Here is a 15920-nt window from a genome sequence, read left to right as displayed (position 1 = left end):
TCTGCCGCTCGGCGTGCAGCTTTGTAGCTCTACTTCTCGGCAGGTGTGGCAGCCGGAGCTGAGCATTAATAAATCACCCCAGTTCTGTGGGAAATTGGTGCGCGTGAACCGACGCGAAATCCACAGGTGTTCTCACAGGGGAGCTCTGCGGTTCCAGAGCCTTCCCTTCATTAAATCGAGCTTAACTAGCTCCCCCTCGGTCCCCACACCTCTCGTCCCGCACCCGGGGGAGGCTGGGGGCTTTTGGCGGCGCAGTGCGGAAGGTGGAAAACCGAGACAACACAGCCTGCACAGACGCTCAGTCGGGACACACCCGCCCACCGCATGCACACTTCCCCCCCCCCCCCCCACACACACACACACAAACACGGCCTGACTACTTCCTTAAGGTGCTCTGTTGGGAGTCTTCGGTAACCATGTTGAGAGAGTAAACAGCATCTGCCCAGACTTGAGGCAAAATCGCAACCTAGCAACGGCCTGCTCTGCCTTTCTCCTGCCTTCGTCTCTCCCCGGAGCAGGGCCAGATCGGTCGGCTCTGGGCGAGTAAAAACCCAGCCCGGACATCCCGCCCGCCCGAGGTGATGGCACCATGATCCGATTGGATTCGTGGGCTGCTGGTACCCGTGTGCGTTCTCCCAACACAGTCACTAGCTGTCTGGCAGTTTTGCAGTCTAACCTGGTCAGGGACATGGGCCGACACCTTCACAGGCGCCGGCTGTTGCACAGTGAAGTGGAGATGGACGATGGACCTGTACTGACTCTTCTGCCCTGTCCCCGACAGTCCAGCTGGGGGCCTCCTCACTATACTGGCAAACACTGCACCCACAGAGGTGCCAGGGTGGTATTTATCAGCTGGTAAGGCTTACCAGGTGAGAATGAGTAAAGACCCATCTCAGGATTTGTGCCGTGTTCTGTAAATCCGTCAGTAAAGACCAGAGTTTCCAAATGAAATAGAAAGACTGGGCCATCCCGCTGCGTGTCTCCTTTGGAGGGTGGGGTTTAGGGGGGGGGTTTGGGTACTTTTTGGGGGGTCAGGCATCAGTAGAACTGTAGCTTGGCTTGAACCTACTGGACCTCCAGTGCCCGGTGTAGCCAAGCAGGGGGATTTCCGTTAGGGTTTCCTTGTGCAGGCGTCACTAGTGCGTGAGACACAGAGGCAGGTATGTCTGAGCTGCCACAGTGCGGAGGGAACCTGCATTCTTCCTTTGGCTCGTTCTTTTTGTTCTGGCACAGGGGAGGGATGAGGGGAGGTTGTGTCAGCAGGCCTGTTTGATTGAGGTGGGTTGTGATTATAGAAAAAACAAAAACGGCAGCTGTCTGCTCGGCATTGTTGAGGTCGGGTTTCGGGAGGGAGGGAGAGAGTAGAGACGGAGTTGGGGATGGGTAGTGGTGGGAGAGGTTAAAGGGGGTAGCTGTGAGGTTTTGGGGTGTGGAGGGGTGGGGGGGCGATTATAAAAGAACCAGCTTATTAACCTTGCCCCCCCTTTCCCTTCCCTCCCCTCCCACAGTACAGATGGTCTTCCTCAGTTTTGGAGAGGCCATATGGCTGCTAATCCTATAATTGGCATTCTGGGCTCATTTTTTCATTCCTTTTTCTCTCTCTCTCTTTCTCTCTCTCTGCTGTCGCCCTGCCGTTGAGGTCTGGAGGTGTGATCTTCAGATGCTCTGTGTGTGTGTGTGTGTGTGTGTGTGTGTGTAGGGGGGGTACATTTAATCGTCCTGTCTGATTTTTCTTTCTCTCACTCTCACTCTCTTTTCATTTCTTTTCTCTTTCTTTCTTTCTTTCTTTCTTTCTTTCTTTCTTTCTTTCTTTCTTTCTCTAAATCTCTTACCCCAGGGGGAAGTGCTACCACAGCCACAGCCCCCCACCCCCCATCCCAGCTCCAACAATGGGACAAAGGAGGTCTAATTAACTAGGATGTGAGGCAGATGGGGCCTAGCCTAGACTGACCCCCTCACCCCCTCGGAGTCAGGCGGCCTTCATTACATTTCCATCACAATGGGCTCTGCATGCTGGCACCCCTTGCCTTCTGACCCTCTCTCTTTCTTCCTCTCTCACTTTCTCTCTCTCTCTCTCGTCCTGAAGCTCTTTGTTTCTTTTTACCCCTCCGCCTTGCCCCTTCCCCTCCCTCCTCTTCTTCTCTCCTTTCTGATGCAGTCTGTCCCCCTGTCATTCTGTCCTTCTCCACTTTCCTCCCCTTTGGCTTTTCTTGACTGCATCTGTTCCTCTCTCTGACTCCCTCCTTCCCCAAGCCTTCCCCCCATTCTCAGCCCCTCTCTAGCCCTTCAATCCGAGTGGGTTGGAGTCCCGGCCGTTTGTCCAGAACGGGACGTGGAGTTCGTACCTTGATCGTTTTGGTCTGCAGTTTGAGTCCGTTTAGCGTGTTGATCGCCTTGTCTGCGTCATTGGGGTCCACGTAATTTACAAATCCGTAGCCTAAACTCTGACCTGCAACACAAAACAAAGTGGAGGGATTTGTATTCAGTCGTGTAGGTGTTGACAGCACTGGGATATGAATGTGGCCAAGGTGATGTGTTGGGGTCTCTTTCACACGCTTTCTCCCGTAGCTGAGTGAGAGACCAAAGGGCGTCCGAGATAACACACCTTTCAATACCAACCCCAGATACAGTTGGCCAGCCCACAACAGCTTCTATACTACTGCTAGCGACACCACGTAGGGAGAATTATCCACGCCTACAGGTGGAAGACTGAGCAGATTTAGGCCCAATCAAAAGTTGGACCTGCCTGCAAATCGCAATTTTCATCTCACCCACAGCAGCCACTGTCTACTATCTGTAAGTCGAGACGTGATCGTTTGCAGGTTTGTACTTTTTGCGATTTGCGATTCGGCGGACGCTGCGATTTCTCCGCATCGCGAGGGACTCGGGGGGGCTTACCTGTGATCTTGTCTCGGACCAGTTTGCACGACTCGATCTCCCCGATGCTGCCGAACAGGCTCTTGAACTCCTCCTGGGTCATGTTCTGTGGCAGGTAGTTGACGATCAGGTTCGTCTTGCTGTCGTCCGTCGAGCCGTTGGTGCTGATGACAGGGCCGTTGGGGATGCTGTTAGAAGTCGGACCGTTGGACACCTGAGTTTCCATTGTACTGATTATCTGCTGAAGAGAAGGACAGTCCGTTTAGAGGCCTGGGTTACACGCTCTGTGGAATCATTATTGTCACAAACATCTTTCCATGGTCAACCTGTTTCTCTGGGCTGTGTTGTAAGACGGAGGTGAATGTCTTTTTTGGGAAGGATAGGGTAGGACAAAACAAAACAAAACAGACCTAGAACAGATTATTTGAAGAAATGTTGTGTTGATGAGCTGCACAGTATTAAAACTGCATCTATGCCTGGACAACAACATGAGCTACCTAGCGTTTTGGGCCAGGGCTCAACTTGGATGATGTGAGCCTTTGTTTTTACATGACCAGTGAAGAAAAACATTTGGGTTTGTTGTCATGTAACCTGTGCCAAGTAACTGACTGACCCCTTCTGAAATAGACCTAAAAACAAACCAATAAACCCCTAACAATGCCATTGTGATGACTGAGACTTTATATATTCAGTCGTGGCATATTTAAAAGATGACTGACCATCTCGGTAGAAGAAGAATGCTTTTGCATGTCCTGAGAAAACGCAGTGACGGAGGGAACAATGCGGCTTTAAATAGAAACCTCTGGAAGATTCCTTTACAGAAGAAATAAAGATAAAAAGGAAAAAAAAATACTGCAGCAGTTGGAAACGTTGTTCCCAGCTACCTCGGTGCCCCTGGCCACTGTGCCGCTCACCAGATGCCACTGTTTCAGTTTCAGTGTGACTGCTGTAGCCTGTACACCCCCCCCACCTCCTACCCCAGCGAATATAGCCATTGACTGTCAAAATCCATTACATCAGCCAGTCTCTGACACTGATGGATGGTTACAGGGAGAAGACTAGCGCAGAGGAGGGAGAGAGAGAGACGGAGAGAAAATGCAGTCGCTGGTGCATTTGATTTATTTATTTATTTCCCCCATTTTTTTTCCTTTTCCTATTAGGAAATGTGCTGACTGCGGCAAAGAGGGTTTTTAGCTGAGCTGAAAAAAAATCCCATCAGCTTGTGTTCTTTATCTCACCATTTATTCCGCCTGACCCCTCCGCCTCCCTTTCTCCGGCACTTAGCCACACCCAGCAGACCTGGTCTTGTTGCATATTTGATCGCCCGTTTCTTTGCCCCTCGGGCAGGCGGCGCTAACATCTGTGCACAGCTGGTCTTTACGAAAGCAAGGAGAATCCAGGGAGAAACTGACTTCATTGATCATATTCACCCTGCTGAGGCGATCCACCTTGACGTAGCGGTGGCAAGACACAGAGCACCAAACGGAGCAGGCTCAAACCTTGCCTAAACCATCGCCTTGGAATTGCATGCAGACAGAAGTGCACAAGGGTGTTGATACCGTGGGCGAGGAAGGGACGATGCACTACTTTGATGAATGATTGTTTTAATATGCTAGGGCACAGGTTTAATTATAAGGTCAATAAAAATAATAATAATAATATCTATAACTGACACAAAGCACGTTTGTAAGCGTTTGATGCACCGATTCTCTGCACACAGGGTATTCTGCCGGGCTTGTCCGTCTCTGTGCCGTATCCCTAATATGACAGCTAAGCAGCCGACGGCTGCGGCAACATCAGTGCGTCTCTGACTTGCAGGTGTCCCCCTCTCTGTGTCTAGAAGCTGTGAGGACGTGGAATAAATTGACATGGACAGTACAAAAACTGTGCGCTTAATTCTTCTCATGTATATTATTGTTCATTGAGACCTCCCGGATCCTCAGGGCCGTACGTTGCTACTAAAGCTGGAGGGATGCAATTCTATGTTTTAAATAAATACAGGACAGAGAGACAGGTCTGTGGCTGCTCTTGTAAGAGACGCGGCTTTCAATCTTTTTTGGGGGCGGATTAGTTGCAGGAATCAACAGGAGAGGGTTATCTGCTGCAGGGATTGAAAACCTGGGCGCTTTTTATCCCACAACCGTCCTCCACAAACCCTGTTCTCCGACACAGCCCCACTTCCTTCAGTAGCCTCATGGAAAACCTCTCTCTCTCCGGTTGTCGCGTTTCACTTTCTATTACACATCCTCCACCGCTCTGCTCTCGATCCTCTCCTGCCCCCGAAACGCAACCCCCCTGGTTTCCTGTGATTAACCTCCGGGAGGCCCGTTCCTAATCCAATAACTGGGGGGCTGTTTGGATGCTCTAAACCACTCCTCGGCAGGATCCGCAGGATCTTGGTGGGATAACTTAATCACGGCTTAAAAACGCCTGGGACGGAGATGTCCCCTCTCTCTTTTGGCATCGTGTCGACACGCCTGACTGCGCGTTAAAGATGCATCATCGCAAGGAAACGATACTCTGCAACTGGGGGGAGTTGCTTAGTTCCCGGGGGGTTCCAGGAGTAGTCTGGGAACTAATCAACACCTGAGCTTGTACTTTAATATTACTATAAACCCCCTTCCCCCCCAAAAAAAGAGGAAGCTTCAAAAATCCCGTGATGGGGCCGTCCTCCCCAGCTTCCCTTTTAATCCCTGCCCCCCGCCCCGTCACCACCTGGCTCTCTCTCTCGGTCCCCTCGCCCTCAGGGGCCCGGACCCCCCAGCTCTGTCACCAAGGGGACCGCGCTCCACCCCCCCGCACCCCCTGGCTCCAATTGTCTTGCTCAGCTGCGTGCTCCCGGTCCGAGGCCTCTGCGAACAGGCATCTGTCACAACCCATCCAGCTTCAAAAAGCCCCGGGGGGTGGCGTGGGGGGTGGGGTGGGGTATTTATTTATACGCCGTGCTCTGCGGGGTCACAGCGTGGAGAGGGTGGAGGGGTCGCCTCCTGCCACTCGTGGTGCCGTGTTGTGTGTGCCAGGAACATGCAACATGCAGCCTTGATTTAAAGAATTACCGCATGTCATGTCTGTCCCTGACGTGTGTGTGTGTGTGCTCTGTCTCTCTCTCTCTCGGCCCCCTCATCTGTTTCACCCCTGGATGGGATGGTAGGGTGCCAGTTCGCCTACGAGAGGCGTGAGGCAAGATGAATTGTGGGTTGTGATTGGAAATTGGACTAGAAACTAACGACACAGAAACTCTTTCCATCTCTCTCTCTCTCTCTCCCTCTGTATGTGTATTATTTATCTCTTGTACTCCCCACTCCTCACTCTAACGCTGCTAATATCTCCTTGCATTGGCTCTTCCACCATTACCGCGAGACACTAAGAGCACTTGACAGGAGCCCTGTGGAAGTCGGTCCCCTGGTTGTGCGGGGTTGCGTGTGTGTGTGTCCGTGTGTGCGTGCGTGTTTTCTGTGGCCTGTTTCTTGCATGTACACGGCACGCTCACTGCTTTTCTCCCGTGTGGAGTTTTGTAATTGCACCATCATGGGTAAACAAACGCAATGGGGAGGCAGGGTGACCTGGCACGAGAAGTGGTTTGAAGACGGGGGGAGGGAATAAAGAATTTGAAAAAGCAGCGGCAGGGAAGTGGAGCGAGCCCCCGGGCGTCTCCCAACTTTTTGAGAGTTTATCTTCTCTTATCCAAACGCTGGCTGGGTTACAAACGCAGTAGCGCTGTCAGGGGTGGGGGTGTGGGTGGGGGGAGATGGGAGGCCATTTTGTAGTCGACACTAGTTGTGGTGATTTCGCTCCGGGCCGCAGTGGTGCGCGTGTGTGCGTGTGAGTGTGTTAAAGTGTGTTGGTGAATTTTCATTTACTGCCGAGGAACAACCATTCGCAATAAAGAAATGCCAGACTGGAGGCCCTTTCAACCAGCCGAACTTGTGCCGCTCTCCTGATAAACCTGCCAGGTCTCTCCATCATCTGGTTTCGGTACAGCGGTAGGTAGAGATGAGTTTTGCTGCCAACCCAGAGCTCCTTGCCAAGTGTTCGCTGCGTTGTTGAGTGGAGTTCTGCATTCGAGAGCCTGTGCTCTCGTACAGGGCGTAGTGGCCCTCGCTTTCACTCAATCACTCTGTCTTTGGGGTCAACCATCTCCTTAATTAACCGCCAGACGCTGATGGCATTAACGACAGCCCGAATTCCGCAGTGAGCTGGATCTGGAGGTGTACTGAATTTCCTAGTCAAAACACAGAAACAGACATGTTTGCGTTCACGGCGTCAGCCAGCAAAATGGCTCCTAGAAGTGATGCCAGCACCCATGACGTGACAAGAGGGCGAGCGGCGATGTGGGTGAGGATGTTTGTGTGTGTGTGCGGACCCCGCAGGCCTGTCCTGACATTTGGACGGCCCCCCGACTGCAGCACGGGGCGAACGAGCGAGGCTTTGACTCGGGCGCCCCAGGAACAGTCGAGTGTTGTTTCTTTCCCAAGCAACCGGAGAGACGGAGAGCCGAGCTCCCGGTGCCGCTGTTTGCGAGTGAGTGACACTACAAAGCCGGCGCGCTGACACAGCCGGCGGAGAGAGAACGCCGGGAAAGCGGCAGCCATTAAGTGTGTGCCGAAGAAAGAGAGAGAGTGAAAGAAAAAAGAAAACGCTATGAACTCCACTGCAAAAAAATAAAAACGGAAAAACAACACAAGACTTTGCCATCATTGTTGCCGTTCGGTTACTTCACCAGCCCGGGGAATGCGGTCGTGAACTATGGGGGGATGGGAGTGTGTTCTTGTGCGTGTTGTGTGGCGATACTTCGGTTAAGTTATTGTAAACGATCTGTAATTATTTTACTCATTATCCAATTAACAGATATGGAACATGATTCAATAATAGTTGTTTTAGCAGAGAGACCAGGGGGCAAAGTACGCGTCCCGTCGCAAAGTCACACAGTGAGGCCGAACGTGGGTTTAAGTGCAACTCAAGGTGACGATCACTTTACCTTCATGGTTTGTTATTAAAGATTGGGAAATATAAATAAACGATGGGACAAAGGCTGTTACTCTGCAGAAGTAGATCACTCCACGTTGCTCAGACAAAGCGTTTCTGGATTTTCTGAACATCGTCGTCATAAAATCTTTTTTCTCGTGTGTATAAACAAATGCACACGTTAAACCATTTTAAAAAGCCACGCTCTCCACTGCAGAGCACTCAGGAATCGCCTGCGACTTCCAGTGCTCACTGCCCCCCTCCCCCCATCCCCAGCCCTGTCCCGGGATAAATCCGCCTCTTTGTGTGGAGGTCTGGCCGCGCTGCGTGTGTGTCTGGGTGTGTGCGCGCCGAGCGACGAAAACAAACAGCAAAGGCTGGGACAAAGGAGCGCCCGGCAGCGGGAACAATCGGCTGAGAGAGTGGCATTGTGTCGCGGACGCCCTCGTTGCCAGACACGGATCAGGACGATTCTTAAACATCCGCCCGAGGCTAACAATTGCCCCCTGCACACCCTGCGGATTCCCATGAAGGGGGCCTTTTACAGCGGGGGCACAATCACTCAGGGCCTGTCAGTCAGGCCCCCCACACTCCCTTCCCTCTCGAGAGAGCGAGGGGCCCATCGCGTTTTGCCTGCTGCCCTGTCCCTCCCGGCCTGCAGGTCCCAGACAGCGGACCACAATCACGGTTTTGTCCCGCTTGGCACGGCACCTGCAATTTGTTTAATAATAATAAACGGACACTCACCATCCATTTTTCAGAGTGTATGAACAAGCACACGTCTATTCCCCATCCCGTGGCTGGTTCTGGTTATTATACGCCGTTGTTACTGTGCACGCCGTTCTCACAAAAGCTGCCAGTGTCTGTCAACCAGGATTTCTTCCTCTTCCACTGCGCCGCACTCCCCTTCCCCTCGCCATGCGACAGAGGAGTCGCATGTTTGCCCGAGAACCGGGAAAACTGAACACCCCCCATTTCGTTCTCTGTCACTGAAGCAGCGGAAGGATCAACACCGCTCCGATGCAGAACGGGCTTCGGATCACATGTTCGGGGAGCCCGTTCTGCATCACAGTGACGTTCCGGAACGCGGAGCGGGACGGAATTAGACCTCGCAGGGTTCCGCTAACCGATGACACGGGAACAGAACCCCTGTGTAAAGTGAGAACTGAGCTGCGTCTGTCGGAGGGATTTGACTCTCTGTATCTCCATGCTTCAAACAAACCAGAAATCAAGTAAACCCCGCCGGCCCTGTGTTTCTCCTCCGCCTCCCAGGTTCCCCTCTCAGTACTAGACGCGGTGTGCTCCCCATGTTCCCCTTGTCACACACACGCTATCTCCCCAAGACAGTCCTTTCTTTCGCTGGTCTCTACCGCCGTGCCAGCTGTGCCGGCTGATGGCATTGATTTGGGCGTTTGGGCGTCGCTTTGACTCTAGTGCCTTGACACTCTTTTACGTTGGGCGAATTTCCAGACGATGGATTGGTCCCAGAGATGGTCCAGGAGGTGCTGATCTCCTCTAGAATGGCCCGAGATCCGTCTCCTAGTTCCCTGTCGCATCCGCGCTCTCGCTGTGTGCAGCCGGTGAACTTTAAGGCCAGCCAGCAGCCGGTGGGGTGGGGGGGAGGGGATCTCGGCTGCTGAGGTTTCGCCGCAAGGTAATCGATCGCGCTCGAGATCTGGCCTGATCCCAAGGCCGGCGGGCCGCTTGCTGCGAACTGCGCCGAGACCAGGGAAAGGTCAGGGGAGACGGCGGAGTCCTGCCATGATGAAACGGGTGCTGCGTGGTGCGTCTGACACCGAGGCGATGCTGCCGTGACGCGGCACCCTCGTGTCAGAGAGGGAGACTATTGCCTCCTTTCCTTTTGAGTTCCCTCTCTCGCTCTCGCTCTCTCACTCTAATTGTCTCCCGGCGAGGTGTGTTGCCGCCCGCCCCCCCCTCCCGGTGCTGCAGAAGTGTGCCGACGTGCCGCTGCGTCTCATCTGTTAGTGCGTCCTTGAGAGAGAGAGGGGCGTCCTCGGGGGCTTTGTGTTTGTGAGTCAAGACTTCACAGATAAATAGAATAAGCCCCACATATTATACACACACACACACATACACATTTGCATCTTCTATGTTTGTAGTGCAAGAAGAGAGATTTCCACTTTTCTCTTTGTCTTTTTTCCGCTTGGCTAAAGCAGTCTCTCCGGTGCTGGTAACAGACTTTGCAATATGAAGGGGGGAGAAAAAGAAAATGGAGGGGGAAGCCTTTGCTAAATGTCATTCCTCCTCCGGAAACAGAAACGTTTTCTTTTCTTCTTTAGGCAGTAAGAAAAGGCAACGTTTTCCTAGCAATGAGGTTTTAAAGCTTATCACATTAACCAGGAGAATGCTTTTGTGCGCATGGCTACATGTGGGATGATTGTTGTCTTTGCCTTTTAACGGTTTTGTGGTTTTAAATGTATGTGGAGGTATTGATTTATTGGTGACTTTCAAGTATCTGTGCCGTTTAGTGAAACGATGATTAGAGTATAATACGATTATTATTATGTAAACGTGTCGGGACAGATCAGGGCCAGGTGGTGCCAAACATGTCACGTTCTCTGAGGTTGATTATATTAATGCCGAGCGCGCTTCCCCTCGAGAGACCGCGGCGCTTCTACCCGTTCAACATCCTCGCAGCCCTTTGAAGTCCACGATGCATCTTTGCTTAAAATAGGCCACGAAATTCCCTCGGATAACAGTGGAGTGCCGAGTTTGCTCCAGGCGGACTTGAACGATTTTTTAAAAATACGGCCAAAAAAAAACAACAACAACAACAAGCGGATCGGGGAGCGCGGCTCTTTCCCCTCCTGCCAGGTGTCTGCAGCTGCGGCCCTCATGGAGCAGGCAGGCGCCAGCCCTGTGTGCCCGTCTCTCTTTTTTATTCTCTCTGGCACACCGCGCTGTTTACTTCAAACACAGATACAGCGCAGGCATGGAGAACCTCTTCACAAACTGAGACCTGTCCATCTCTAATAGAGTAATATACAGCGCCGGCTCTCTAATCTCGATCAATCTGTAGACCGAGCAATAACCCACCGAGGGTCCCGGACTTCTGCCTCTTTACCACCGAGGTCCTCCCGTTCTCCTCCGTGTTACCAACGCTTTTCGGGGAGGAATTGAAAAGGGAAATCAAATCTCAGCAGTTTTTTATTCTGTTATTTTTTTTATGTTCCCGAGCTGAAATGCACATGCTAGCGGCTATTTACGGGCCTCCAGAACGGCGCCACTAACAGCTCCACCTCAATATTTAATGCCGTGCGCCAGTGCTTACTTCGGTTTTATTTTGATTCAGCGGCTGTCCTCCGGGACCAGGCAGCGCGGGCCCCCCTCGGCTGGCACGCGAACATGGCTGACAGCAGCTCTCCATCCCCATAAAGCTCAGCCCGGCGTGCACACACATGCACACACACACGCACACACACACACTCACACACGCACTGCTGCACTCCATACATCTCCCGACGCCACGCTCGGTACGCGCTCGGTGAATCTGAAGAAGCAAACGGACCGGCTGTACAGGTACCGCTAGTGCAGCCGTGTTTATACTGTTTACTTGAACTCTAACTCCTTGGCTGCGTGATTACAGGCATACAGACGTGAGCCACTGTACTCAGCCTGTAGTAGTTTTCTTCCTTACTAGTAGTAGTAGTAGACTTACAGGCTAGAGCTTTGTTAGCGAATATAAGGATGATGTAACTCCTATACAGGGACATCGTTTTGCATGTGTCACACAATAGGAAAGGGACAATAAGTCAAAATCCTTCCAGTCTAGTTTTTTAAGTATTTCCATTATGACTGGATGTAAATAATACAAATCCCCTCGCTGCCCACCATCATATAGCTGATATATGTGATGCATCCCCCTTTCCTGACCCAGTATCATATTTCTGGAGAGAGAGGGGCTCGTATCTGGTGCCGCTGGAGGGTCTTTCTTGTCACAGGTGCAGCGCGGCCGTATTTCCACAAGAGATCCACTCGAACCTCTCCGTGCGCCGCCGGGACGAGTCGAGGGCTCTTGTGCAGCTGGGGACGCACTCTGGCCCCCTGCGCTGTGGCGAGGGGCTCGAGGAGGGAGAACATCTGGTGGTGGGAGCTCCTCGGCCTCGTACAGGTGCTCGCTCAGGAGTGTGGGGGGCGCGATGCTCTCTCGGTGTGCCGGAGCGGGGGGGGTGCTCTCGGGATGGAGAAGAAGCCGCACTTCCGGAGCGCAGAGTCTACCGTAATAGTGAGATCTCGGGGGAGACGCTGGAAGAATCGGAGGTCAGCGAGACGGGAACGGACAAGTCCCCGCGGAAATGGGGAGACGGAGACAGAAACGGAGAGAGAGATGGACACAGAGAGAGGGGGGTACACAGGGAGTTAGAGGGAGAGACGGAGAGAGAAACTGGGAGACAGAGAGAGAGAGGGAGACGGAGAGAGGGAGAGACAGATAAAGAGAGAAGCAGAGGAAGACCGAGAGAGGGAGACAGACAGGGACAGAAAGATACACAGAGAAACTGACTGACAGAGAGAAGGAGAGGGGGTGAGACAGAGAGAGACTGAGAAAGAGAAACAGGAAGACAGAGAGACAGAGAAGAGGAGAGAGAAACAGAGAGAGGAAGACTGAGAGAGAGACGGAGTAAAACGGAGACAGAGAAACTGAGAAAGCCGGACAGACAGAGAGAGAGGGAGACAGAGACAGATACACAAAGAAACAGACAGAGAAAGAGACGGAGACAAACACAGAGAGAAGGAGAGAGAGAGACAGAGAGAGGGAGAGACTGAGAGAGAGAGAGGGGGCAGGGCCGCCTTTCAACCGTCATTCAACAGCCTCCTATTCAAGACGAGGATCGTGGCGTGTCCACCGCAGTGCTCTCACTCCAGCGCCGTCACCCCCTCACACCCGCGTCAGAGGCCCGTCTCACCTCTCAGACTCGGCCCTCGACCGGCCCACCACGCCGGCAGAGAGGCCGCTCGAGACGGCCGGGGCACGGGCACACCTCCGCCTTTAATCCTCTCAAGACGAGCCACCCTTCTTTTATGCAAACAGGTGCTTAATTGCACTCTGCGTCAAGGAGCAAATTGGTCACAGATTTCCTAAAGAGCACTCCTCTCCGTGTGAAGTAGAGTGAAAAACGCTTAACGCACACGGGTGCACGCACACTAAACAGTTGTTGCGTTGTGGGATGCGTTGTTTGTTATTTTAACTCCGTGCATCGATGTCTTCCCAGATGCAGAGATACACAAAACACACAACTAGGTTTTGACCAGATTCCCCCGTCTCTCAAGGAAAAGACCACACGCGCGCACACACACAAATCTATATCTGTGTGTATCTGTTCTGATAACCAAACAACAAATTTAAATCATTCATAACAGGAGCCAACATCCCGCGGTGCCGTATTTGTCCGAGGCCAGCCCCTGTGTAACGACAGAACAGTCTTTATTAATAGAAGCCCGCGGGCATTGTGAGGCTCGATCGAATATTTAACTTGACATAACTTGGCTTTCCAGCTCCACCGTCCCCGAGACGCTCGCTAATTAAACGAGTCTGTCCTTGAATTATGCTTCGGTTTACCATCCCTTTCAGTGCACTTGCCCTGTTCTGCTGTCTTTCGGTCTGTAAATACATTACAGCTCCACAAACTCGATCAGTAAACAAATACAGAAAACAGAAATGCAGATTGTCCCGGTGAACTGGGCAAGGTGGAAACCTTCCTGCTGGCCGCGCTCGCTCTTCGGAGATCAGCTACGGAAGTTAACAAACAAATGGGCTCCAATTAAGAGAACGAGTGTGTCCATTGCCTGCGTAGTAGAAGTTAACGAGGACGTGGGGAAAACAGGAAGTAGTAAAATCAGATGCTCGGTTGTCCACTCGGGTTATGTATGGAGTCAAAGATGAGCAGTACTATTTCTCTACTGCCTTCTCCTCAATTATTATGTTGTCCCATGTAAGATACAGGGTTTATTTATTCAGATATCGTGCTGCATTACAAATGCAAGCAGCGCTCGACGTAGCTGACAGATCAAACTTTTCTTCCTTTCATGTGCTGTGACAGATCAGCAACCTTCGTTTTCTTTCCAAACTGGCAAAAAAATAATAACTGCATATCATGTGGGAAGGGTGACAGCCGTACTGTCGTGCACTTCCTTCCGTGATTTCGGCATGTAATATAGCAACGATCATGTTAACCACTACGTGTTTGTCAAGCGGCACGTTGCACTTTCCGGAAGGATGCAAGAAGCGCTTTACCGGTCTGAAGGAGGGCTTGCTTTCTCCGCAAACACGGCAGCCCTCTCTGCGGCAGCCATTTTGCATCAGAAGCTAAACTACACAGCAAAGAGGGTGGAGACGTTAGGGACGGGTCCCCTAAGGGCCCCACAGAGACAGAAGCACAGTCACACGTCTCCTGTTCAGGACAGAAGCGTTGCAAAAAGTGCCAGAGCAAAAACCAACTATTAAACGTAAACAGTAAAAGTCCAAAGTATTTGTCGCCAACTAACCTGATTTTGTTTTCCGTGGACGACACAGCGGAGGGATTGTAGTTATGAATACAATCAGGACAAAAACTTTGCGATGGAGGAGCTCCTCTTATTATAATTCTCGTTCTAATGAAGTCCAGTTTAGGACAGTCCCGGTATCAGAGGGAAGTCTAGGTCGGGCTTTCGTGTTCTGAGACATAGTATTTCGCGATAATCAGCTCAGTTTACAGTCCTAATTGCATATCTGGCCAGTGCACTCCCTTAACTATGAAATGAAGAACCTTGTCTGTCCTGTTCACAATCCCGCCCCCCGTCTTTTACAACACAATTACAATGCAGGCATCTTTTGATGTTGGTTATTAAACAATAAACATGTTGGTTATTATTTTGTCTATCGAAGATCAAAACATACCTCTTGTTAAAAGCTATTAATTTGTGTGTTAAAATATCCCGTTCTTTCAGAATCCTTTCCAATCCTTTATCGTTGCTTCTGTGTTGGGCTTGATCTTTAATGTCACCCAGTGATGATCTGGTACTGGGACGGGAGTCGATCAGAATTTGCTTCCAACGACAGAGGAGGCGTGATGAGCAGATATCTCCTATTTCAGCAACCTCCCAAAAACAGGCTGCTGAAACAAGTAGGAGAGATCTGCTCACCGTCTCCTCTGTCTGTCTCTGATTGGCATGAAGAACAGCGGTGCAATCAGAGACTGGGAAAGGTCATGCACTTGAGCCGGGATATACGCAGCCGCATTACCGATATTCGACCCGCCTCTGCTGCAGTGTTGTCCTGCGATGCTCGCATGGAAAGAGCTAGATACGCAATATATATCTGATCCAGAGCGCTGGCCCCCACACAGAGGACTGCGGAGGTGAGGGGGCGCCCTCAGACTCGGAGATACTGTTGAACACCAGCCTGGATGCATCACTGTTGATTCGGCTCGTGTCCTTGTTGGGAGGCATGGAGTTTCTTGGGCGGCAGCAGTTAAACATTGCCTCCCCGCCCCGTAATCTCTTTAATTCACGTTTGGGGTGGTAGAAAATCAAAACAGCCCTCGGTGTAAGGAAGTTAACCGGCTTATTTACGAGGGAAAGGGGGTAATTCTGAGGTGAGGACACACCAAACCGCATGGGCCACTGCTCCACTGCGTCTGTCTCTGTCCCTACCGGTCGGTCTACCGCTGACAGGCTTCACACCAAGACGATACAACTGCAGCACAATGCCAGGCTCCAACACAGCAGCGTCTGATCGCATCGGCAGTGCGCCTGAAGCGGGCCCTGGTGCACACGCCTTAAACTGGCATTCATACCCGCTGCACAGCTGCATTGTGGGAAAACTGGACAATTGCACTAATTTGTATTTATTTACTGGAGATCCCCATCCTAGGCCTTGAAATCCACACACTCAGGAACTCAACAAAACCCTGAATCGACTCTGATTTGTGCTATAATTGCCCCTTTTTGGATTATGTCCAGACCATCAATGCAGGGCAGTTTCAGGGGACTTAGAAAACTGCATAGGTGGTCCGAAATCTCCAGCTTTTGGGGAACAATCACGAGGATGGTCTGATGAAGCAGCTCGTTAGGTACAGAAT

At 51.6% G+C, this 15920-nt stretch overlaps 1 protein-coding gene across 6 annotated transcripts in view; it reads right to left on the bottom strand.

Moving 5' to 3' along the window:
• Window positions 1–15920, bottom strand: part of elavl3 (ELAV like neuron-specific RNA binding protein 3) — a 37303-nt gene that overhangs the window by 16035 nt on the left and 5348 nt on the right. For 5 of the 6 annotated variants that reach the window (XM_066707889.1, XM_066707892.1, XM_066707894.1 and 2 more), the window contains exons 2-3: window positions 2899–3118; window positions 2346–2449 (exon numbers count right to left, since the gene is read on the bottom strand). In XM_066707889.1, the coding sequence (XP_066563986.1) occupies window positions 2346–2449; window positions 2899–3118 (324 nt within the window). The remainder of the gene's footprint in view (window positions 1–2345; window positions 2450–2898; window positions 3119–15920) is intronic. The other variant, XM_066707890.1, reaches the window with a different exon arrangement.

The sequence above is a fragment of the Amia ocellicauda genome, chromosome 7 (genome assembly GCF_036373705.1).
Source record: "Amia ocellicauda isolate fAmiCal2 chromosome 7, fAmiCal2.hap1, whole genome shotgun sequence".
In the NCBI taxonomy this organism is placed as follows: Eukaryota; Metazoa; Chordata; class Actinopteri; order Amiiformes; family Amiidae; genus Amia; species Amia ocellicauda.
This window is presented reverse-complemented; position numbering and strand designations above follow the sequence as displayed.